At 41.7% G+C, this 27,022-nt stretch overlaps 1 protein-coding gene across 5 annotated transcripts in view; it reads right to left on the bottom strand.

Moving 5' to 3' along the window:
* The window catches only part of ADGRL3 (adhesion G protein-coupled receptor L3), a 488,937-nt gene that overhangs the window by 239,928 nt on the left and 221,987 nt on the right, over positions 1-27,022 (bottom strand). For all 5 annotated transcript variants that reach the window (XM_050973756.1, XM_050973751.1, XM_050973755.1 and 2 more), the window contains exon 4: positions 21,457-21,670. In XM_050973756.1, coding sequence (XP_050829713.1) covers positions 21,457-21,670 — 214 coding nt within the window. The remainder of the gene's footprint in view (positions 1-21,456; positions 21,671-27,022) is intronic.

Below are 27,022 nucleotides of genomic sequence, written 5' to 3'. Positions count from 1 at the left end.
GCTGCCTGTTATGACCATCAGAAAACAAAACAGGGTGAAAGCACTAACTGAAAAAGTATCAATATCTGTTTATTTTATTTTAAAAACAAAATTCCTGTAATTTTTTGTTTCTGTAATTTAAAACATTACAGAAATGAAAAGGTTGCTGGTTTAAATTGCTGTCATATTAAGCCATGTGGAAGACTACTCGAGATATCTAGGCTTCCCTGTCCCCCAGCTTAAATTCAATTGGTATCTCAAAACAATTTCAGAAATACTTTTGAATAAACCAAAATTCACTAACTAACAAGAAGGAAATCAAATGCTACAAAATCACCATGACAAACCCAAATGGACTGAAGCAAAAAATCCCAAACCACTAAATGCAATTTCTGAGCATTTCCCAATAATTTCCATGCCATACATCTTCAAGCTATTCAATTGTACTACCTAGCAGATGAAATATCTGGATGGGTGAAAGTGATTGATATCAGAGGAGTTCCTCTTTAAGGGCTGAACTACCTAGTGCACTTAAGAAAGGGGGCAAAAAAAGTTAAGAATAGGACAAAAATAGAGTCAATCATATAGGGAGATGGATAATTTATTACAGGGAGATTCTCCTACTTTTCTGGGAGGACTGCAATGTCGAACACCCAGGATGAGAAAAACATCTCAAGGGGCAGATCTTGACTGTTACTGGGATTACAAAGACAACAGCTTCCACAGAGTGAAAGCTGTCAGGTTACAGTAGGCAAGCAAAGGATAACCAAAGGTATTTAAATTGCACGGTGAAAAACTTATTTTTCTTCTTCTTTTTCCCCTCTTTTGCTATCATGACTGCTGACATCAGTTAGCATCTCACCCTCTCCCATTGTGCACTACAGTGGCAATACAGCAGGCACACCTGCCAGTTGCACTGAAGCTGAAATGGTGACCAGCAGACTGATGCTCTTCATTAAGTTTATATGCTTTTTTTCTCCCCAGTCCTCTTCCCAATAAACATTAATTTTGTGCATATTGCTTGTGTAAAACTGAAATACCCAGCACCAAGTTATAAATACTGACTGTTGCATTTCCTGGGCCAAACTTCCCAAAGGGCTCAGCTCCTGTTCAGAGCTGTTAGGTGAACCAGCCCATCTTTAAAGGGTCTGGCAAAATCAAGTCTCACTGCTATTCCCCAACAAAGCTACTTTTGGAAATTACATGCCTCCTTCTCTTCAGTTGCCAAAACACAACTCAAACCAATGCTACCATTCTTCATCTAGAGTGAAGGTTGTACAAACTGCAATTGCCAAATCCCTCAAAACACCGGAGACTCACATGTTTTGTCACTACAAGCACACAGCAAAAAAAGGCTGGGTTTAGTTGGATTATTCATCTATCAGCCTCATTTAAGAAAGAACAACTTTAAAAAAGGCTTAGACACACTTCCTGAAGACACAGTAAAATTATGTGTGGGTCCATTCCACAGCTTACTGCATCCTTAACTACTCCTGTGTTTTCCTAAATCTGCTGAAGCCATTTCTGAGTCTCCATAAACAGGGGACTAATACCAGGTGTATTATGCAATTAAAAAAAGCTAGAATTAATCTTAGAAGCATTAACAAAATATGGTAAGTAGTAGTGGTGAAAGCAGCCTGACCACAAAGAGCCAGAAAACTCAGGCTACAAAACCCACCTGAGATTCTGCCCTCTGTAAAGCAGGAGGTTATTTGAACTCGTGTTGATGCAGCCTGACCAGTTTTAATTGCCTGTTTTCTTTCATCTACCAACTCCCTTGATATTCCTTATTCTTCTAAATCTACACACAGTCCTTCTACATCTCCCAGGTCAGGTATTTCAAAGCCTCCTCCCCGAGCAGTTTACCACACGCCAGAGCCGAGGCCGTGTGTTTTGGCAGTGAACACTGATGCAACGAGAAAGGTTATTTTACCCACGGCTCCTTGAGCATGTGAGGGAGCCTTCTTTTACTGGGAATGCTCTGTTGTCACCTTGGCTGCAATCCTCCATTAACGTGACACGGGAGACAGTGATAAGCTACAGCTCCCACTTCTCTTTAGCTTTTCTTCAGAGAATTAGGAGCTCCGCATCTTGATAAAATGACACAGAATACGTTGCTCGAGAATGAAAGTGATTTTCTAGCCTTTGATTGCTGAAAGCATGCTTGATAAATTGAATGGGAAGGCATAAAAAAAAAAATGGGGAGGTAGCTGAGAACAAGAGATGTTAACAATGAAGCTCTTATGTGAGGAGGATTCAGGTCATCAATTTTCCTTCAGTATGAATCAAATGCTGTTAGCAACATGGAATCGGCTCCGTGATAAGACGTGCAGACACGCTTGAGAAATTTAATGCTTTGCCCCTCGTTGCAGAATTTACAGCATTTAATCGACCAAATGGAAAGGCAGAGGCTCTTATCAACTGGAAAGCAGGAGGCGTGACAGGAGAGCAGCCTGGGATAACGAATGCACAGTGAAGTCATAGGGATGCCTGCGAAGCCACTCCAGTGTCTCGGCAATGCTGAGGTTCTCGGAGTTAATTAAATTACATCTCCCTCATGGGCACAATCTAATTTGGGATGTGATGGAAGTAAGGGTCAGCCTCCATTCTCTTCCATGCCCCAGAGGACACAGAGTATCACTGAGTTAGATGCCTGATGATCCACATCAAGGTTTGCATCCTTACCAGTGAGCATTTCTGCCTTCACCCACATCACTTCCTCCTCTTCTTACTCAGATCACCTCTCCAAGCTCCTTTCTAAAATACTTTCCTAGAAATCTCTCTCGGCCATGCTGTGGCCTTCAATCCTTGCTATCCCCCACTTCTATAGTGAGCAAACCTGTCTGCTTTCAAGCAGTGCTTGCTACATGCCTTGGCTCTCCCATTGCTCTCTAAATTCAGTTTTCTAGTGCACAACACATAGCAGGTAGCACCTGCAGCAATTCCCCCACCTCCAAAAAAAACATTCCAAAACAACAAAACCAGACCATGCAGCACTGTACAAGATGCTCCAGTTGTTCATCAGGCTTTCATGCACCTTTCTTCTCTCTCGAAGGTGCTTACAGTATCTTTTTTGAATCAAAATTTCTCTACGAGGCAAAAGTACTTGTCAGACCAAGAACTATGTAACACACATGCAAGCTTTTATGTGCAGAAAAATCACAACATTAATTAAAATTAAGACTCTGCTAATATAGACACTGTCATTCTTCCCCATTACCTTCTCAATGTTGGTAAAAAGGCTACAAATTGTGAGCTTTACAGATTATCCAATATGTTTCTTTGGCATCTATTGATGTAACCATGCATTTTAATACAAAAGAATGTCACAAACATCCAATTTTCTAGTATTTCTTCGGAAACAGAATTTTATTTACTGTTCACAAGTAACCTCTCCCATATAAATTAATGCTAAAATAAATCTATAGCACCCATTTCCACATCAAGCAGCATCTAAGCAGAAAATAGAGCAGAAAAAGAAGTTATTGGCAGTAATAGTTTCAAACAGCTATCCAGGGGACTTCTCCCTACTCACAACACTGATTCAGCACACAAAAGGCATCTTCAGTAATCTGAATGGAACCTGCTAGTACATTGTTTTTCTTTTCCTTTTTTTTTTTTTTTTTTTTTTAAATTATGTTTACTGAGTCACAGTGTCTTTTAGCTTCTGGAGAGCCAGGAGGCAAATTTATTCCTCTAGGATCTATAGTGTCAGTCCTCCCAACCCATTCTTCCCAGAATTTCTGCACCGACAGGCATTTCATTCTTTCTATTGATCCAAAGCACACATTAAAATGGCTTGCAGAGCAGGAATTGGCCTGTCCTTATTTATTCAATACTTGCCATATCAGAAGGGCAAAAGCCTCGTGTGTGGAAATGCTAGAGGAAAGGGACAAGTTACAACTTCACACACAATGCAGCAGATTGCGGTCACTCCCAGCTTTCCTGGGAGTAACCCTCCATCCATGAGGATGCCCAAACTCCCCTGCTGCCTTGGTCTCAGTAACCCTCCATCCATGAGGATGCCCAAACCCTCCTGCTGCTTTGATGAAGCCACTGGGCCCAGCCAAGGATCTCCAGTGCAAGGGGGAGGATCTCCCTGGCCCTGTGCTATTCTTGAGCAGCTGCTATCAATGTCACTGATGCCACACTTTGTCCTAAGTCATCATTCTGGCATGGGAAGGATCCATGATTCTCCCAAATGAACTCAGTGACTTGTGGAAAAATGGCACTGGGAGAAAAATCTCTGGAAACAGTCTCTGCATTTAAAGACCAGAAACCCTTGAGCCTGTGGGAATTGCCTTGAGCCCTGTGGGAATTGCCCACAGGGCTGTGATCTCAAGGTGGCATTTATCTCCTGACAAGCTGAAAGAACAGTTTTCATCGAAGAATAACATAATCAGGAAAACAATGATTAAAGAATAATTCTCACGCTGTAGTCGCACGTCAATCAATCCTCTAAGGCAAGGTATGGATCCAGACACACAAAGAGGTAATCAACTTTTTAATCATAGAAACGACTTTTTGAATGGCATTGCTTCTTGTTCCAGAAAAGAGAATCTACTGCACTCCTCAACTGAGAGAAAATTTGTTTTCTTCAGTTTTTTTCTGAGGAGGCACACAAGAAAAAACTGTAGGAACATAAATGCCAGAGGCTTTGACCATACAGCTCTGCTCCTGCTGCCCTGCTGAAATTCTCATTTGTTCAGTCACCCAGTGCAGGCAACTGAGGTACACAAGTACATAACAATGAATTACCCTTACTGCAACCTAATTCTTGACCTGAGTAGGTCACTAGGGCAATGAAGAATGAGAATTATTCAATGACCCACACATTGCATGTTTCTGGGTGGAACTAGGATGAGGAGCGGAGGGTGTGGGAAGCTGCCCTCCCTACTTGGTTAAATTTGCAAATGGTGGGAGAGGGAATCAGAGATTTTGGCTATGCCACCCACTGTCCCTCAGAACTGCTGCCTGTGTGCCTCCCAAATTTCAAACTAGCTCCACTTCATGCAAGAGAGCAGTTTGGGGAGTCTGTACAAAAAACAGAAAAGAAAGAACTCAAAGAACTCAATTTTGAGTTCTCTGTAAGTGCCACAAAACACCTGTGAGCAAACTGCACATGGTATGATTTTCAAGACCAAAGTGACAAATTCCAGACCATATTACTGGGAGTGTCATAGAGGCAATTAAGCAATCACCCAGAGATACAGATTATCAGAGAATCCTGCTGTCAGCAGCAAAGACATCAAATACATCTGCAACAAACAGGAGCAGCAGAAGCAGAAAGATCAGTAACATCAATTGATTCCAAACAACCTACAGGAAAAGCAAAAGCAATGGACAGGCAGGAAGAGATCTCTTTCTACACTTAACAGGTATATAAATCTCAAAAACCCCAGGTGGTGCTCACACTGAGAAAAGCAAATGCACAGAGCTGGCAAGGCTGCTGGTTAGGAGGAAAGAAACCTCTGCTACTTTTCCCAAAAGCTTTAAGACAATATCAGGATGCCAAAAAAAAAAAACAAAAAAAAAACAAAAAAAAAAAAAAAAAAAAAAAAAAAAAAAAAAAAAAAAAAAAAAACAAAAAAAAAACCCCCAAAAAAACCAAACAAACAAAAAAAAAAAAACAACGAAAAAACCCAAACACACCCACCAAGCCAAATTTAAAAAACAAGAAAAACATGCATAATTTTATATATCACCATAAACAGGACAGAAGTAATGAGAGAAAAGGAAGCAAGAATTTCCTCTGAAGGCGAGTTTTACTATTATTGCCTGCTTCAGGACTACTGAGTCCTAAGCACTCCTTCAGCCTAATCTCCATAAAATAAGTATGGCCTGCTGAACACTCAATTTGGGAAAAAAAGGTCTTGACAAAAATTAAAATTTGTAGTAATAGCACATATTTGCATATAGCATAAGTAGAAAAGTCATAAGCAAATACCAAATGAGTGCCCATGTGACCTGGTCCAACAAATCCAGAAGAAATAATTTCTCCCATCCCTCTATAAATCCTTGGTCAGCAGTGTTGCAGGACACATCAATAAAGCATTATACCATCCTAACCAGAGGATCAGTTCTACCACAGCCAACCATCTGAAAGCTTTTCTGGGTGGGGGGAAACAGCCTTTTCCCCCTACCCTTATGTCCACACACACTCACACCCCAATTCTAACACAATTAAGTACTTCTTTGTAGATGTTCCAACTGCACAGCTCAAGTTCTACAGCTTAGAGTAGAAAGCCTTCCCACACCTACAGCTCCGGCCTTCTCACAGGTATGAGTAATAAAACACCATCTGAGAAACAGCCATTCAGGATAAATTCTCTCTTGGAGAAGATGAAAAATTCATTCCCTCCCCAGAGCCAAGCTGAAGCAGTCAGGAGTATTCATGTCTTTTTGCTATCAACTCAATTAAGCAAGCAGTAAGGATTGCAGGGTAAAATGTAGCATGTATTTGCATGCATGTAAAATGCAGACTCAAAGAGTCTTAAAATGCCCTTATAAATGCAGCAAAAATAGACCAATAAAATATTTTGTAATGACTATTTATGTTTGTATAACAACTCATTATTTCAATTCTCCGCATCAGGGATTTCTTGTTTCTTTCCTCTACTCCTTAAATAAATCTAAATAAATTATACATTTAAAAACAGGCTATGCATCTATAACAACAGAAACAAATTTCATTTAACATCCAGCTGTCAAAGCCAGCCCTTCTGTCACTCTTTATTCAAGTCTGTTCTACATAATTCATGTCATCTTAATTATTTCCTTCTCTTTCTGGGTAGGATGGCACTTAAGGACGAGCCACTTACAGTCATTTCCTTTGGAGATGATATGACTGCACGCCATGATCACTCACAAAAAAAAAACCCTACGCTGATATTTTAAGGTCTCCAGGTGGGGAATGATGTATATGCAGATGCTATCATGATGGGACCTGACCTAAGCCGCATACTACAGCAATAGAAATAGCAGTATAAATACATAATACTGAGTTTTAACACAGACACACCGTGCTATTAATAGCCTCCCTTTTTTCTCCTTTAACTCCTGTATGAACAGATGCTGACAGAGTTCATGGGAAGCAGAAGACATAAGAAGAGAGCATTAGCTCAAGCCAGACTGATATCTTATTTCTCTTTTTTTTTTTTTTCGAATTAAATTCCCAAAATTAAAAATTATTAAGTCTCAGCCAAGGCCCTTGCTTTCCTCCACCACTCTGTGCACTCTGTGCCAATAGTCAATTAGCAGAATTTACAAACAGACCTTTAATCACAAGTACACTAAAATATGTCTAAAGCAGTACAGGCATCGCTCTAGAAATATCCTATCCCATTTGCACAGGATACATAATTAAATTGTTTTAAGAAGTCTAATCTGTTAATGCCTGAGAGGCCTTAATTTTGGCTACTAAATTTCAAGAAGCTACTTTTGTCAATTCAATATAGTTAATAGCCATAAATCAACTTCCTCACTCTACATGACTAATGAACTTACTACATGATGGAGAAAGCCAATTCCTTGAATTAGGGTTTCACTGTACAATGCTCCTCTCATGCTCCCTACAGCTCAGCACATTTCTCTGCCCTTTCTGTGGCCTCCTGAAAGCTGCAGCAGGGGACTTGCAAAAGGGATAGCCTGGATCCTGCTAACATTTGCTTGCAGAGATGACCACCGTGATTCAGGAAATGTTCTCAGTTGAACTGAGCTACTAAATCTCAACAGCGCTTTGCATTGCCCCAGACCCTCCACAATCAGGTTCTCCATGCTCCAAAAACACTCTAAGAAACATCACTGATCACACCCAGGCTCCAAACAAACCTGGGGTTGCTTCCAGTGCACGCAGCCCTGTACTTTTCACCCTGCTCTGCTGCTCACGTTGCCTTGCACACCATCTCAGGTTACTCAGAGCCTCAGCAAAGCAAGATCATTTGCTCAGAGCTGAGCTGAAATGGCAGCAGAAGTCTCCACACTCAGGGCTGTTGCCATCTCAGAGCACAGCTCAAGGCCAGGAATACAAACACAGATTGATCAGCTAGCACTGGCAGAGCCACATGCACAGAGCAGCAAAAGTCAGGGGACTCACCTCTTTAGGAGCTGGGAAGATTGAAGGGGCTGGACACAGTCACAGAACAAAAGCACTGTGAAATATTAACTTAATTCCATACCAGCTGACTGTGCAACATCAAAGAAATCCCAGCTATATGATTCTCCCCAGCAAAATACAGATTGTCTCTTCAGTGCCAAAAGAGGACAAGCAAAGAGGATTTTACCTACCCACCTGCTTCCCCACATAATGCTGGCAGGAGGAAGACACTGCAAATAAGAACTGCCCTCCCTGGGGGTGCTGTCCCCATGGGGGGCACTTGCTGGTGCAGCCACACCAAGGCTCTCTGGAACACAGCAGATCCTTGAGCACCTCCAAATCAGGGCACTCTGACTTCACTCCAGGGCAGCACAGGACCTACACCTCCACACAGTCTAATAACAGTCCCTGAAACCATATTTTAAAAAAAGGACATAAGGATTACTTAGAAATAAGCAACAATAGCACAGAGAAAACACAGTGATCACCTGGGAGCAAAAGGACGCAGAGAAGCACCTAAGGAGAAAGAAAAAGTCCAGCAGAAAGTAAAGCCAGGAGAAAAAGGAAAGTATTAAAGCAAGAGTTACAGCTATCTCTGATGCTGAATAATGAGATGATAATAAGATGATAATCAAATTAAAAGCTTGAGCAAGAAGGAAGAACGTAAGCAGCTGGAAGCCAAAAGCTAAATTCTTGGGCATGTTACAAAGCCAGCTCCCTTAGAGCCCGTTTGCCTGCTAAGGTCTTACACACAGTAAAAAGTGGGATATACAGTCACAGTGTGACTTCATTGATCAGCAGTCATAAAAGCTTGGAGGTGCCAAGCTGGAAGTCATGACACCTGTGTGGGATATTAAGACAGCAATTTTTCAGCATTGTATGTTTCATAGAAGCATGGGCTTAACAGATATCCAGGGCAGCAAAACTTTCTTGTTTTCTTTTCAAGTTTGAAGAAACCCAAATGACCAACATCTACATCATAATACCATTTGGATTTGCAAGTCTGCTGCAATTCCTTTGGGGTCTTGTGGGTGTTACCAGCTCCTGGTATCAGCTCTGAAGAGACTGTGTGCTGCTTCTGCTTCCTTCTTGATATCAAATCACTTCTGTTCTTTGTGCAAGTGCAAGGCAAGAATTGTGCTGTTTTCTCTTTTGAAAAAGTCTGTCATTTGCTATTTTTCTGTGCACATGTTGCTGTACTTTCTCATATGCACATCCTCCTCTACATATATGCAGTCACTCTAGATGTATATACAAACATGCCAAATGTTGCACATTAAAGAAATGCATATACTTAAAACATTATACTGTATCCTGTCTATTTTGCCAATAGCCATCTGGGAGAGGGAAGGAAGCACAGAAAAACACTTTGTGTAACCAAACTAGACTTTGTACACTTCTTCAGAAAGAAAACGTTCTGGCTACTCTTTCTGTAATAGCTTTACCCAGATAAAGACAACCAAGCCATGCCATACAGCAACCAATTCCAGCAGGCCACCACCTTGATTTTCAGTGTATTTTTAAATGCCGCAGAAGACAGGACAGGCACGTTTTCATAACCCTTACAAAAGACCCATGCAAATGTCAGTGTCTCATTTTTTTTAATTTTCCTCCGTGGTCAATGTATTTTTGTACGATTTTGTTCTAGTTAAGCCCTCCCATGGACCACCAACAAATGATGATGACTCCTCTCACAGCACAGGGATTTCAAAATTACCCATTGTTTACTTCAGGGCCTCATACTCACAGCTAAAGCCTTCCAGCCATTCCTGTAGCCAATGCTAAACACAACTTTAAATTAGCACCACAGGCACTGCAGCTTTGTTTCTCTTCTTGCTGAGCAACACTGGACTGTGACCAATCTGTCCTACAGATTTCCTCCTTACTGTAATGCCCTTAATAAAATTTGTGATATTCAAAAAGTGGTATGCTCTTGATTTCACATTCCTCTTTCACAGCTGCATTATTCCTGCTGAAACAGTGGAATGAAATTATGCATGGAAACTCTGCAGAGAGTTTTCCTCTTCATGGAAGGAGAAAAAATGCTCAACATGCTCAGAATTCAAATCAGAACCAGAAGGGCCCCGATTCCATAGACATGTTATCAATATGGCACACACTTGGAAATCACAGAGTATTTGCCAAACTTGAGGGTGTCCCCCTGGGAGGAAGGGGATTGATATGTAACCTTGGGTTAAAAGAGGTTACACAATCAGGACTTCCAGTACCAACACTGACGAAAGTAAATTCATGGCGGAGACACTCTGCTGCTGAAATGCAAGCAAACACTGGAAGAAACTAACATGATTAAAATACATGAATTAATTATTTTATGCAGAAGAGCCCCAAAACACAGATTTGGCAGGTATACTCTTCAAACTCACTTATTTATTCATTAATTTTAGTGGCCCTGCTGTACTTTGCGAATTATTCTCCATAATACAAGCAGACCTGTAAGAGAGTTCCCACATATTTTAATACATATTCTGGAGTCTCAAAAAAAAAAAAATTTGAACTATGCATCCATTTCTATGGGTGCATATTTGTGTACATCTCCAAAGATGACAGCTGAAAAAGGGAATATTGGGTTTTAATCTCTTAATTATGCTTTTTTCCCCCCTCCCCTCCTAGTGCATTAATTTGGCAGTAAAGGTTTCTGCTCTCAGCAAAGTCTGAGACAACAAAGCCTCTCGGAGCCCTGATTTTTGGCACCACCTCACTCCTACTTTATGCTTGAGGCTACTTCCCCTCTGACTGATTCTTAATTTGAATAAGCTTTCACTGAAGACTGTATCAGAACTGCAGCAAGTTAATCTTATTAAACCATATGAATTTAAAAACTCATAGCTTGATGTCAGGCAGGCTGTTTCCAAATTGGTATACTTAAGATCCAAATTAGATCATGAGCAAAATATTAAAAGGCACTAGAGCCATTTAAGAGTGATCTTCCATTTTGAAAAGAACTTTCTGGACATTGAGACCTCAGGACTCACGCCAGTTCAGTGGAAGTCAGGCTCCTGGCTGTAAAATTTAAGCTATGGAGAAAGGAATAAAAGAATTTATTTCATCTATTGTCAGTACAAGCACAAATACCTGGGTCAGTTTACGTATAGAAGGTTTCTACACCAAACCAAAGGTTCTGATAAAAAACATCTTCGGGGTGCACTGGGTCAGCTGGCATTGAATCTGTTGGCTGATGCAACAAAGTGCCTTTTAAGCACTATACAACAAATCCTCCATCCTCCTTCTCTCCCTCTATTTTACAGAGTACTTTTGGTTTTTAAGTGTTTACAACTACAGGATACCTTCAGCCACCTCTGGGCATAGAAGGCTTCCCCCCCACAATCAACAGACAGAGGGGAAGTGGTGATTATGGTGCTTGGCTCACCAACCCAAGTGGTTTGCAGCAAAGTAGGTGGTGGGGGAGCTGCCCTTGACCTCCAGCGACTTGGTGAGGTGAACCACTGGATGCTTTTACCACCTGGATGACATCCAGGCCACAAAAATGTGGAGAGACCTCTCCCTCTGTGCAGAGATTTCCTGGAAGGCTTCTGCCTCCATGCTGACTTCAGACAGCTCCTGTCACATGCACGGCTACACAGGCTCCAAAGTGTTCTCTGGACTGCAGCCCACCACAACAGGCATTACCCTGCATTGTTTGGAGCCTGCCTTTAACTCTTTCCATCTAGCTCCAAGTGCAGCTAATCAAACAAAATTGCTTTTCCAGAGCTCCGTCTAATCCACTGCATTGAAGGTGACCTGTATTCTTGGTGTGTATGTATCATTAAAGGGTTCAGGGTCTTTTTAAAGTGTCTTGGCTATTAGATGCCTGTCTTCAGCTCTCAGCAACCTTGCCAATAATTAAGAAGGGTGTTGAGGTGCATTTCTGACATTGACAGGCTTGGGGGTTTTTAAGATGTCTTATTTGCTCCCTAAAATATCAATAATGATGATGACTCATCTGCATTTGTACATAAATTTTCCATGACCCATGGGAAAATCACTCGGGACACCAACTTGAGAACACTTCCAGTCCACCAACATCTGCGACAAGGTTATAGTGCTCCACTATGTGTGAGTAAGACCCTGGATGCCTATAACAAGTACAATCATTTTTCCAGAACTAGCCTTTCTCCCCCCAACCTAATGGACACTGATATTTTACTCCATGCATTTGCTAGTATCAAGGACCAGACTTTCCTTTTTCATCAGTACTAGCAGGCACCACTGTAATCGTTTAAGTGGAACAATCTGTTCCAAGCAACCAAGAGAACTAATAATTTATTAGGAGCAGAGCAGGCCTTTTAGGGAAGGATGCAATTCTATTTGTGTGGGTGTAATAGTCGAGTCAAAAGGGACATTCTGTGTAATTCAAAGCCACTTGGGAAAAGGAAGAGCGGAAGCAGGCTTTACAGAGAGAAATGACCTCAAACTCTCAAATTTATCACAATTTTTTTTCTCCCTCTTCAGTCCTTTTGGGTTTGCTTAAAAATGAAGGGCATTCAGGGAGAACAACAAGAACCTTCACACACTTGTAACAAAAATCCATACCAGCTCCCACAAGAAGAAATATTTGAAAGATCATCACGTTCTCCCTCGGAGAACAGAAAGGTTAGAAGCCATATGACAAATGAATACAAGCTAAGGAACAGAAATGGCAAAGGTAGCTTGGATGCCTCTGTCTTCACAATGAGGAAGGATGGCAAAGAAATTAAAACCTAACATTAATTTTTGACACAGGAAAAAAGCTATTATCCTGCTGGACTTAGAGCTCCTATAAGTCACCATGAGCAGGGACTTAACAAGACTCAGAAAGGATTTGACCATTTATACAGACAGCAAAAATACACAATTAAAATCATGGCTGAAAATCTAAAAAGGATACTGAAAATCTTGGGCATTGGGGTGAAAGGCAATCTCTAACAAAGAGGGATCAAGAACAAGAAACGGCATGGGAGTGGCAGAAATAGTTCCTGCCCACTATGGGATGTCACACCCTGCCCTGAGAGAGGCAGGACAGCAGGCACAGGGGCAAACCCACTGACTGCGTGGGGAAACTCTATTTCCATTCTGGCATCTTTCCTTCTGGCCAGCTCAAAATCCTCCCTCCTTCTCTTGCATTAGTTTTATAGTTCTCTATTGTTGTCTTGCCCATAACTCAGCCCTCCATTTCTCACAGTGTCTCTGTGATAAAGTTTTTCCCTTCCTTGTCACCAGCCCTACTCTGGGTAAAAGCATGTAATATACTGCCTGCTACCAACTGCAACTCTCGGTAACAGACTGAATGCTGAGGCCATAATTCAGTCTGGAGACTCCACCACTGCCCATAAACCACTCCCTGTCTCCCAGCTTACGATGTCAGCAGGACTCAAGCTGAATTAAGGCTTCTACTCAATATAACTGACACCAATGTATTATCTTATACATAATGCATAGAAGATGGCTCTAATCAAATTCCATATCCTGCCCTTTCTTTACATCACGAATAAGCCTGGCATTTCTTATGCACTCCACTTACTGATACATAAAATCCTCCTCCTGAATTACAATGGGCAGCAAAACCTGTTCTTGGGTCACTGCTTCCAGTAACTGTCATTCCTTCCCTCTTTTTCCCTGAGAGGTTGAAATAAACTTCAGTTCATCCCTCTAACAAAACTCACACCTAAATTTAAGGACCACATTGAATTGATCATCCAGGAGCACTGCCTGCATCAGTCCATATTTTTGATGCTGGCAAGCAAATGGTTTGTTTGTAATGGACATCTTCTGCCTGTTTGCATTTGGTGTCAGCAGAGTGATCACACAAAATGCGCAGCCACGCTGTGGATGCCAAATTGCAAGTGTGCAAAGGTGAGGGAGACCTCCAGGAAGTGCAGGGAGCACTTCCAGCCCTGCAGAGAGGCACAGAAATCCCAGGCACACACGCAGAGGGTGTGGTATAAGCCAGCACTGGTTTTACATGTCTTAGAAGGGAATATGGAGTTCAAGCTTCAAAGATTCCACAAACGATGCAGTCAAAAGTGTGCTGAATGAAAGCTTTGAAATGTCCTAGAGAATAGACAATCCCCTGTGTATAAACCCAATTTCGACCTCAGGCACAGACTAACTGAGCTCTTTTGTACACGAAGAAAGAAAGAAGCAAAAGAAAGTGATATAGCTTGCATTAGTTCAAAGCTATCTTACCTCACAGCCCTTCAGACATTATTCCTAACCAGAAAACCAACCAGAGAAGAAGTGTGCATACATCTATCTAATCAAAAGAAACTTTTGCTTTGTTATCTTAAGATAGTATAAGTCCACTTAGCCTGAACAACCTTATAGACTATCTCGCAATGCTTTGCACAGATTTAAGCCTCATGACAAGAAGACCAAGCATCTGAAGGCCAATTCCTGTGACAGCCTCATGACTGCCACATTCAGGTGGATGGAAGATGCAGGAAGACTGAGCAAAAGCTTCTTTAATGTTTATCACTTCAGCTGCATAGGTAATGGACAGGAGGTGCCACAGGAAGCATGCAGATGTCACCATCATATTTTTCTGAAAAAATACCTTCACCAGGATTTCCTTCTCCTAGAAATCTGAGAAGCCTCAGAGAAAAAAGAAAATAATATTATCTCATTTGCTTCTCCCTGTTTTGCTGTTTTGGAATGTGGTTTGAGATTGTTCATCCAGAATGTGAATTGTTTTTACTTAATGACTAATCACTGTCCAGCTGTGTTGGGATTCTGGAAGGGGTCACGCGTTTTTCATTATTATCTTGTTAAGCCTTCTGTAAGTATCCTTTCTCTATTCTTTAGTATAGTTTTAGTATAGCATTCTTTAATATAATATAAAATAATAAATTAGCCTTCTAAGAACATGGAGTCAGATTCATCATTTCCTTCCTGCCATGAGGGACCCTGAAAATACCACATGCAGATGCCTGGCTTTAAACTTTGCTCTTTGGGCACTCCGGATAATGCTTGCATAGTACAAAACCTGTTTTAGCCAAAGCAGAGAACAACACCCAAGAGCCTAAAGCTACATCTTCCCTGAGCACCCTTCTTGTGAGCACCCTTCTTGTGGATCCAGGACTCTGCTGCCAGCAACACATCCATCCTTGCTCAACCCTTTCTCCCACATTAACAATTGAGTTGATGCTCTCAACAAGCCTCAAACACTCAGAAGAAAAACAGATGACAGGAGTATGTTTCACACAGGTCTTCTCCCACTGGCAAAAGCTACATGTGAAAGGCTGCCAAGGGTTGACTGGTTCCTTCCCTCTGACAGGCTGGAGGTGGCCACTTTCACACTAGTTAAGTAATAAACCTGGATTTTTCCTGCAGAGTTTTCAGCACATCATGTGTTCAGAGATTTTGAGGCCACTTCAAGATATGATTTACCCAAGAGGTTATCCTGTGTCTTCTCTCTGTCAGTTAAGGCCAGGGTTGGGGGGAAACTGGAAAGTAACAAAACAAAATAGCTGGAAAAACAGAAACTTAGAGAACAGCAATGATTAATTTATCCAGCATGCCCACATCAAGGAAGCCTTTCCCTTTGGCCACAGGAGCTGGTGGTTGCAAGTTGCTTTCTCAGTTCAAGTCTGGATTTTCCCAAATGGCAATGTGCTGGAGTCACATGCTAACAGCAACCAAAACCCGACGGCCACAGCACAATGCAACCATCTATTTATTTATTTATTGTAAGTGTGGTGTTTTATAGCTGGCCACAGCTACCAATTGGTACCCAGGGAGGCCTAAAGCACTATTCTTGATCTACAGAGCCTTCCATGGTTTGGAACCTAATTACCTTCAGAAGCTACTGCCTCCTCCTCATCTGTTACCATGGCAGCTGCAATGATCTGAGAGGTCTGAGCTGGCAAACCCTGATATCCTAGGGTACCAGGGCAATTCCAAGGGGCTGTCACTTTAAGAATTTACTCCGACATCATTTTCAGGAAAGGAAGAGGTAGAATAAATTAAGACTGTGTAGGCTGGGAAGCAGCAACCTATTTTAGAGTGATTCAACAGCCCAGTGCACAAAACCCCACCAGGACTTAGTGTTGTTGTTTGGTTATTTTTGATTTTTTCCCTGTCTTAGTAATATAGCATGGAAGCATAGACCCTTGTCCCAGGGTCAAGGTTCAGGTGAGATTAACAGCATTCTCTTCATTTTAATATCTTTCCACATGGTGAGAAAATAGATGATTTAACCAAGGGGTGAGGCTCGTTTTCTACCCTTTAAAATCAGAATCCAGGGAGCATGAGTTTCACTATTCCCCACTGATTTTTGTTGGTTACAAGAAGTGTTTAACTGAAACATTAGTATTTTTCCATATTGATGCTTTTCACGTGGAGATCTCAAAGCGCCAGACTTAGGCTTCTGAGAAAGCCTAGCTTCCCATTGCAGCATCTCAGTCCTTCAGAAATGTACTTCTCATGCCATCTGTGTGGTAACAAATTTAGAAAAATGAGTAGTATCTTGGCAGTCTTAGCAAAATGTGCTCAGGATGCAGAGGAGGGTGGTGGGGGGTTCCTACCAAATAGGGCATTCAGTATCTGAGTCAGAGGTGATGACAGCATCTGAGCAGGGGGCTGTTTTCTAAGAAATATGCCATTAATTTTGTAGAGCCTGACACAACTGTGCTGCAGTTCAGCTGAAGCCATCCCCTTGAGTCCTGCTGATGGCCTTGGCAGTACAGAGCCTCCAAGTCTGCAGCTCTCCTGTCCTCTGCACCTTCCCACATGCACTGCAACAAGCTACTTAATATGCATGACTCTACAAGAACACCCAAAAACTAGTCTGTTCAAAACCAGCAGCCATTTTATGAATGATCCTATCTGTAAAGTACAGGTAATCCTGACTGTTTTTTTCCCAATGCAAGTGCAGATCACTGACATTTGAAAAGTGTCTTGAAAATCACAGGAGATGATAACATCAATAACAGCACGCCATGAGATGCAATATTATTACAATAATAATGGCACTCATTTCAGACTCCTGCATTTTTCAGGTCATCAACCAAAAACATTAGCAAAATAGCCCTTCAGGAGATGAAAAATCTTTGCAGTGTAATGCAAGCTGCTTCATTCAATCTATTTATTCTCCCCTACCCCGTGCAAAGTGCCTGCTACCATCCCTCCAACTACCAAGAGAATTGTGAGTGCCCTTCTCACATAAAAAGATTAGGTCCTCTGATGAAACTAAAGGGAAATCTAAGAGCAGCTGACCACAGTCTTACATTCCTGCAGTCTTGCACTTTTTCTATTTTTTTTTCCCCCCCTTTAAGTCTTGACCTGCAATCTTCACCAATGATTGTCGACACCAAAACCACAGGGACAAGCCATGCAGATCAGACTGAAACCTAAAGGAAATTAGCTCAGCTAAGCTACTGCAGGCCCAGCAGGACATCCAGTACCTCCCAGCTGTGCCTCCCTTCAGGGCAAAAGTGAGGAGATAGCTGAGCAGCTTTCAGCAGCCCTAATCCCCAAGCCAGAAGTGGCAAGAACAGCACACAAGAGCTCTGCATGGCTCTGCTGTGGCAAAAGGCAAATGCTGCCTACTTTGCAAACTGAGCTCTCTGGTTGTTGAGAGAGATGAGAGTTCCCCAGCAAGAGCCTTCCACATCTTCTAGGGCAGAAAGAATTTTGCTTTCATCTTGAGAAAAACTGCTGAGACCTGTGAACCTTTCTCCCGTCTCTTCTGCTCTGCCTGCTGGTTTTGTCATTTTGCCTCATTATTCCATCCCTCCTTTCCTTCCTCCAGAATAAGAGTAGTGGATGATGGTGGGGGTAGACAAGGATCCAAAAAGCAAAAGGAAAGCCTTGCTTCTTGCCTTTAGAGCAAAAAATCAAAGTGATCTGTGTATGTGCACCTACATGTCAGGTACTTCCTACTGTTCCTGCTGGGACTTCCCTCTCCCCCTGCCCTTTTCAACATTTGAGGTTAAAGTCTATGGAAAAGAATGTTCCAGACTTCAAAGTAAAATGCAAAGGTGGTACTGACAGCACAAAGTTCTGTGAACATACATGCAAAAACTTGATCCCTTCTTCTTCCTTCCTTTGCTTTCAACCCAAGATGCTTCCTTGGTGGGAAGTATCTACAGGAAATTCAAGGGAGCATGCCAAAAGCTATTTTTTCCCTTTTTCCTTTAGGGTGCTTTTAATATACTAAACTGTGTTAACAATAAAAAAACAAAGGCAACTCTTACAGGAATAGGAGGCCACTTTTCCCAGTGTTCACAGAGAACCCTGGCTGTTGGAATGGATGATATGTTAATTTTGTGGCACAGTCACTCAAGAGAGGGCATAGAAGTCTCCCATGGTACAGTGCACACAATTTACAATGGGCAGGGTTAAAATTTAATCAATTGTTACAAGCCTTGCAAAGATGTCTCTCCAAAGCAAACATGCTACAAAATACATTTTTTTCTAATCAGATCAGAACAACTTCAGTCCATAAAGCACACTTTCTGAGCTGTTAAGGACAACAGCTGCTCAGATGTTTGAAAGAGGAGCTGGCAAAATTTAAAGAAATAAATAAAAAAGAAGAACCTAAAATAGGCCTCAGAGATTTAATGTCCTATAAAATAGCTCCCTACAAGCTCTTTAAATGTCCTTTACTTCAAGCAATACTCCCCAGATTGCAGAGAGCTTCAGGGCAATACTTGCAGCAAGAACTCCTTGTGTTTCCTCTGCTTAGGGGGCTCCACAAACACACCATAAGATTTATGCCTTTCCCTTTCAAAATAACGTCATGTAGTCGTCTGCAAAAATTAATTTATATAAGCATACAGAAGAAAGGAACATGTTAGCTCAGGCTGTTGGGATTTTGGGGTTTTTTTTTCAGGTTTTCTTCAGTGGGGCTGGGCTGGGGGAGCAGTTGCTAATATCTACCATAAATCTGCTCACTCACAGCCTCAGCTCACACACTAACACCACCTCTGTCTCACACACACTTTCCTTCCCATCTCTCCCTCCCTACGGCCACACTGGAATGAGTCTGAGTTGGCTGTGCAGTGTTGCTGATTAAAATTTGCCAGCAGTGAGACAACTGACTCTAGAGCCAACAAGGGGACTGTGTATTTATGAATGCAATAATTAACCAATGCATAATAAGCACACACTGTGCATACCACTCTTCTTTCCATGCACAGACAGCTTCAATCACCATGCAGGTTTCACTGTCACGACAATCTTCAGCTCCCAGCAGCTGCTCCCCCACCCTGCAGCATCAGCAAAGACAAGCTCACTGCGTGTTAGAGCTTGCATTCATCTGCAAACCCACCCAAATACTGCTGGATTGATTAATTTTGAAGGTAGAGGTTTTCAGAAGAAAATGCCATAGTTAGTGCCACAGCTACTAGGCTGTCACAATTTTCCTTTTAAACTACTTTTTCAGAGGCTCAGCTGTAAAGTGTGCTCGGAGCTGTGAGCTGGCAGACTGGTTTGCATCTTAAGAACATATTTCATTTTAATGGCTTTATTTTTAAATTGTTTCAACTCTTTGAATTAATGGAGACTTAAAAAAAGAAATATAACTGACAAAAATGCAAAGTAGAATATTTTATCCTTTTTTACCTGTCTTTTAATGCCAGCCTTGTATTTATTTTCAAGAAACTCAATAGTACCCAATAATAGGACTACACATCTTTTCCCCCCTTCAGTGTCCATCCTCTTCAGCACCACTTTCTGCTGCCCAAATGGAAAAAGAGATATTTTTTTGCTCCAGAAATGAGCTTCCCTGCTAACTCTCTGATAAGCCATTTAACCCTGCAGGGATGATACCTGGAGGTGAGTAATCACCAAAGTTTTCATTGCAGTGCCACAGGCACAGAAGCCAATTGTGTGCCCTCCCTGACCCAAAGGCCAATGTTTATTGCAGGCTTGCTACATGTAGGGGCTGACCAGAAGGTTGCGGAGCTCTGCATTTGGCTCGGGAGCTGTGGCCTAGAGGACACTAATAAAGATATATATTAAAAAAATATATTAATACTTTGTACTCTGTAACAGGCCGCAAAGGGGATGACATGGCTTTATTCTGCCAATATGCAGAGGATTAAGGGTTTCTGCTTGAAGCCACTAACAACCTGAGCAGGAGAATTACAGTAATTCCACTAAAACCACACGGAATCCAAGGCACTGGCTGATGGCACGTTGTTACCCTTCCCACTTATCTCAAAAATGTAGCTGGCACAACCCTATAAACAAGAATTCAAACAGCTACCCAAGGAGGTCCAGCTTAAAGAATGGTCTTAGAGGAGCCACATGCAGCAGTGGGGACATTTGTCATGAGACTCCTCAACATTTTGAGACCTAAATACTCAACATGGAGCAGTTTCTAAAGGAAAGTCAAAAATAGCAGTTAGCACGTGAAACACAGCTGAAACTCATGTTGCTCACACCAGTCCATTTTAGTGCAAAGCATTTCACAGCAAACAACAGCAAGATGCTCCACTAAAACCCTGCACTGCTTGAAGCCATGAGGTCAGTGTTAGGACCCAAACACATGTTGTCATGACATCAATTAGCAACACTTTGCCTATGCCAATGCCATCATTAATACCTTGAAACACTAATCTCTATTACTAATTAACAGTCAAATGCACTAAATAATTTTTCATGCGTTAGGAATGTATAATTGAATTCAATTACATGTCAAGAGCTGTGACTGATGAATCCTTCCCACAACACCATTTGTGCCAGAAAATATCCTTAAAAAAATCAGCAACATTTAAAAGGCTTTTCATAACTAAGATACCTCTGTGTTGGAATTAACTGTTAGGCCCTGGCTCTGCAAGCAAGACAGGAGCCTGTCTACATGTCTGACTGTATCTCAGTTAACACTTCCAAATGCAGCCACACTGAACAGCTACAGTTACTATACAGAAATTCAGCAATTCATCAGTGAGACTACCAACGCTTGACTAGAAATTCAGATCTCCCCTAAAACAAAGCCTGGCAACACAATGAAGGATGCAGATGCCTCTTTGTGTCTTGAAAACTGTAAATGTTATTCTGAACACAAAATATGGATTGTTTCAAGGAGATTACTGGCCTTCTGTTTGAACACAGCACAAGAACTAGCAAATATGCATTTTGAAAAAGATTTCACTTCTACATTCAATAAGAGGCTTGATATTTAGGTATTTCAGAGGGAAAACTGGGACGCAGTAAGAATCAGGGTGACTGATGAGCAGTACTTACAGGAAAGGTTATTTATATTGCGTGATGCTAAACCAACTTGGTTGAACCCACAGTTTAGCAGTGATAGCTGTAATTCTGTGCACACACATCCAGACTAAGCACCTGCATTTTCTCATGCAAACACGCACACAAACTGGTGTGTACACTCCGGATTAAAAAATCGACAGTCAGCAAACGAAGAATATTAAGCACTATACCTTTGAGTCATAATCTTATAGGCATCTGGCAGATAACAGCGGATATTCTCCATCTGAGCAGGATCAGAGTCACAGATTTTATCATCGGTCCTGCCGTAGTTGGCACTTTCGATCATGATAACATCTGTTCCCGGGCAGCGCAGCTCGATGGGGTAACTCTCGCAGGACAGCTCCCTTCGGACCACAGCCATGGGCACTGGGGCACGGCTGAAAGCTGCAAGGATTAACACAGAAACACAGTCAACACTGGCTCTCCACGGCGAGGCTCAAATTAAAAGCGGCATCACGTTCAGCAGAAGGCTTTACCCATATGCTGTGCCGAGATCGTTTCGGTACCGTTCAGATAAGATCTGCAGAAAAGGGGTCTGGTCGCTGGCTTGCTGGCTGCCCAGAGAAATCACTTCAACTCAGTGACTTGATTTTCTCATTTTAAAAACAAGCTATAGATCCCTTTTATACAGGGCTTTAGAAATACTTTATTGAAAAAGGTAAATAGCAACTATGGCATTGTTATTATTTCTACTTACCAGGAGAAAAACTAGCTGGCTTTGATATATAAAATTACAGTCCTGTGTTGTACTTGAACGAACAAAGAAAATTTTAGGACAACAAGCAATCCAAGAACCAGAATCCCACCTGCAAGATTGCACCTGTCCTACAGCAGATGTAATAACATCTGTATTGCTCCTGGTCCTTTTCTTAGCCCTTAGAAAAAGTGATCCTAATGGCTTTTGCTGTAGCCTGCAGCATGCCAGAGGATGGCCTGCAGGTTCTGGCAACCATCCCAAAGTTTGGGCCCTGCAGTGATACTTTCCATGGAAAGGCCAATTTATGGGACACCAGATGATTTAAGTTCAGCCTTAGCTCTGCATTGGATCTGCCTAGATGGTCACATAGCTGGCAAATACTTGTGAAATTAAAGAGCTCTCAGAAATCTTACCTGTTTTAAAAGAAATCCAGGCTACAGTTTGCAAAAGAAAAAAAAAAGAAACACACTTTGAGATGCCTTGAAAACAAAGCCCTAAAGTATTAGTAAACAATGGCACTTGACAACAAGCAATTGTATTTCCCATCTTTACAGCCTCTTTGATCCAAAGATCTTAAACAGCTTGAAGAACGTGAATATATTAATCCCCAAATATCCACATGAAGTAGCTACACATTGTCTTTCTCAACTCAGCTGCAGAAGGGTTTTGCAGCTTCCTGAAGATCTCATGGGAAATCCATGGTGATGCTAGGAACCAAATACTTGTTTCCCAGCCTAGCACACCACTCACAAGCTGAAATAAAAGCCAACTCCTTTCCTCCTTTATGCCACAAGAATGAAAGGAACCATAAAGGTTTCCAGATACAGGGGTGATGTGCCCTCCAAGCTACATTTGTATACCTCCAAACACAAAACTCAAGGTACAACCCAAGCCTGTCTCTATGTGACAGTGAGAGGTTTAAGCCTCCAGTAGATCCATGGTCCATCTGATATCAGGCATCTTTCAACAACTGCCTTTCCTCCTGGCCCCATTATAAAAACACCAAAATACCCTCCCTCTAAACCAAAAGTCCCATCCAATGTTCTGCTGGTTTGTTCCATAAAACTTCCCCATGGTACATGCACACCAAGATTGCTTATGGAAAATAAGATTCTATTGCTGTTTCTCAGAATACCATTTGACTATATCAAGGCTGCCCTGTCAGGCAGCAATCCAACACATTGACTTCCATGAATCCTTCCATTATTGTCAGTTGTCTCACTTATGTATCACTGGAGAGATTCTCAGATTCAGATTTCTGTACATCTGCAGGGATTACTTTGATACCAGACCCTCCCTGGTGTGCCAGAGTTGTGGACTAATTGCCAAACTCCCAAGACAGATGTGTGCTTATTCTTGAATAATAGCTTGCACAATTAGCACAGCTTCAGGGTTTGGATCACTTGAGACGTCCTCCCTTCCCTGAGACTGGAGAAACAGTTTTGCCCTGGGCTCATATTGCACCATACATTTGTGCAATGCAATAAATTCTCACTGCCACCAGCTTCTCCTGTTACAGGAAGAGGAAAATTAGGAGGACAAGTGTGAACCCCTAAGGTGCACTGCCTCATTCTAACCTTGGCTTGATAGCACTAGTCAACAAGGTGAGTGGAAGAAGGATGGGACAATGTTAGAGACAACATTTGATAGAAGAGACAAGCCAGCCAGAAAGGCAGAGTCAGCAGAGCTCAGCAATTTTAGCCTGTCCTAAAACAACTTCAAGAGGTATTAAGTTTGCTCACAGGGATCTGTCCACAGAAGCCTGCAGCAGGCTCTGCTCTGTCAAACACTGGACTCTATGGCAGAAGGCCAGTGCTGACCAAAAAACTTCTGGTGCCAGGATTCTGATTTTGGAAAAGAGCTGTGGGTGAGCTCTCCTCTCCAGCCTGTTCTGTGCTAAACCTGAGCAGATTGGTGACATGGGAGGCAGAAGGTTTCTAGCAGCTTTTGGCAGAATGCTGAGGCCAAGGGCCCTCCTCCCTCCTCCTGCCATGTGCTTAGATGACTCCTGTTAACTGCCAAAAAAATGACAAAATGAGGTTTATAGGCAATATTAGCTGTTTGGAGCTATGGTTTTGCCCAGTCCTTGGGCAATTTGGATCGTTTTCTCTGGAAGGTTAACACAGGCTACACAAAGGGCAAAGAAAGTTGGTAATACTACTTCACTTTTTACAGTTCCCACTGCAGAAAACAAAACTTCTGAGCCACACGATTCAGAAAGTATTTTTGCTCTTCATTCCTATGTTTTGGGGTGTTTTCTTCAGTAAGTATTCTACATCAATTGAACATCTGAGGGCTGAGGAAAACCCTGCTTAAAATCACAAAAAATTAAATGCCTGAGAATTCACTCATAAAAACCTGGTGTATTTGTCAAACAGCAATACTGCATAAATGCAGCTAACCTTAACTCTTGTGTTATGCTGGAAATAAGACACTGAGAATGACTAACAGCAATTTACAAAACCATTAAAGATATTTTTGTCCCTCAAATGAGAACACATTTCTAGTATCATGGGCGTCTCTCCTCTACATGAGACTTTACAGCATTGATTTACTAAAATTGGATGCATATAGGTTCCAAGAATGCCCCCTAAACACCCCAAACCAAAGCTGAACACCCCTTACCCAAAATAACAGTTCATGATCTACTCTCCATTAAAGGATCTCTGGACAGATGCAAACATTTCTAGATTCACCTTTAAACTTCCTGGAATTCACCTTTCTGCCTTTCACATAATCACTTGACTGCCTGCTCTAAGAAGGACAGCTTTCACTTACAAACAGCTCCTTGTGGTATCATGGAGTCAACATTTACATGTATTTTCTGGATAAAAAGCATTAAAAATTTAACACCCTGGAAAAACTAGAAGCAGCTGAATATTGTAATAGAGCATGATCTCCTATCATGCTTTCTCCTAAAGCAACAGGCACATTTTCCATCCTGCCATTGACCACCAAATCATTCACTCTGCATGGCTTTTTTTTTCTACTTCAGTATCTGCAATAAATACTCCGAAGGGAGATTAGAGCCTGGCTGTTTATCTCCTTGTAAACACATTTTTTTGTTGTTGTGCCCCTATATGATAATCTTACTTAATCATTTCTACTGGTTTTCCTGTAAGTAACAAAGATGTTTTGCTTTTTGCTGTGAAACAAGATACATCAAAGCCCATCAGTGAAATACACAGCATGATTGTATTAATTCATTAATACACTTCTCTTTTCTTTGAGCAGCTCCCTATCTTCACAGTCTCTCATTGAGCTCCTTATTTAATCTCCTAAATAAGTGACCTAATTGTTGGCTTGAAGTCAAGAGGAGCTGATGGCTGCTCACTACTTTGAAAAACAGGTGTCTTTTTCCAGGATCCTATGAGCAGACAGCCATCTAAACACAGAACTTAAAAAGAGTGTTTTTCGAATTCTTTAACGTTTAAATGTGTGCCAACTCGAGTTTTTTAAGTGCAGCCATTTGGTGGAAAATAATCCTCCTGAGCTTCGGCAGGGCAAAGTGAGAGCAGAGGGTGAAAAGGCAACAGATAATGACGGGATTTTATCTGGGCGATTTCGAACTCCTTTGTCTCTGCTAATTTCAGGAGCTGGAAAATTAAGTAAGTCATCAAAATCTTGTGCTTTTTCTCCCCCTCGCTTTTGACCTCAGAACATAATTGCCTCTTGTCATGCCTGCAGGGCACGGGCTTGTAGTTATCACTGTGTGCTTAATCAAATGCCGAAATAGCCTTTAAATTATGTGTTTCCTTGGCTGCTAGAGACTTGTTGAGCTCTGCTACATTTAGAGGCATGATGGTAGTAGATGTACTTTTAAAAGAAAAGTGTGGGTTGATGCTTTTAATTAGGTTTTATATGCAATTTTCCCAGCAAAATCATGTTCTGGCTCAGAATTTTCAGAGAGAAATTTCAGTGCATATTTAAGGGCCATGAAACAAAAGCTGGAATTGTAGAGATAATTATTTTCACAAGCTCTGTATATGATTTGGTCTGCCCAGCTAAGGATCTGACTTACTGTTCCCAAGTGCAAACAGAGCATGCTGGGGGAAGAGGTTTCCTAGTCATTTGGAAGAATGCTTCTGTGTTTGTAATTTTGCAGTATTTAATACTCCCACAGTTCACCTTGGCTCTGTGGGGGGAAAAATCCTAAAGCAATAATAAAAAAGTCTCCCTCCTTTTATTCTCAAGCCTACTCAGGTGTGGGTAGGAGTGGAAATCCCTTTCAGTCAGTGAGTCAATGGGCTTTGTAGGGCTCACTCCACATTCTGAAGTGATTTTCTAAACCAGGGCCCTACTTTTCCCTGTTAGGATATAAAGTCTCCTTAGTGCATAAATTGTTTGCATCCAGACATTGCTCAGTATTTCTTCTCTCTCTTTTCCTTAATCCAAATTACACCTGCCCTCTGATCTCAAGAGCAATATTAGTAGAAAGCAAAACCTAGAGTAAAAGGTGGTGACAACAAACAATTCTCAAGCATCCAGTACCCCCACTTCCCAGTATTTCCATAAATATCAACAAAGTTCTGAAAAGCTTAAAATAGCTTAGTTGGTCCAAAGATCTCTGAAATCTTATGATTAATATACAAATATGGAAATACCATTCTCCTTCTCCCCCACTTTCTCTACAGATGCTGACAATTAAAACAAAAATAAAATAAAGAAAAGGCACAAACAATGCCTTTTCTAGAGAGACAGGGTGGAAAAGCCTTTCTTCTACTCTCAGCCTGCAGCGGGGTTAAAGAAAGGTGCAGCCTACAGACAAAGGCTGGTGCCAAGACATTGCAGCAAATGCTTGCAACATCCATATCCAGCTACCCCAGGGAAGAATTGAAGACTGAAGGCAGCCAGTGTGGCTGAAGAGCTGAAGCCATCAGCAGAGCAAGGCTGGACAGTCCTGGTCCCCATGCCCAGCTCTCCCCTGTGTGCCTCAGCTGATTGCTGTCTCATCTATCAAAATGGGAACATGATCCTATCTCCCCCATTAAGCACTCTAAAATCTGCCATGGAAAGGAAGAAGAGAATTAGATGCATCC

Source organism: Serinus canaria, chromosome 4 (assembly GCF_022539315.1).
Source record: "Serinus canaria isolate serCan28SL12 chromosome 4, serCan2020, whole genome shotgun sequence".
Lineage (NCBI taxonomy): Eukaryota > Metazoa > Chordata > Aves > Passeriformes > Fringillidae > Serinus > Serinus canaria.
The sequence above is the reverse complement of the archived record's forward strand: the minus strand, read 5'-3'. Positions and strand labels throughout refer to the sequence as shown.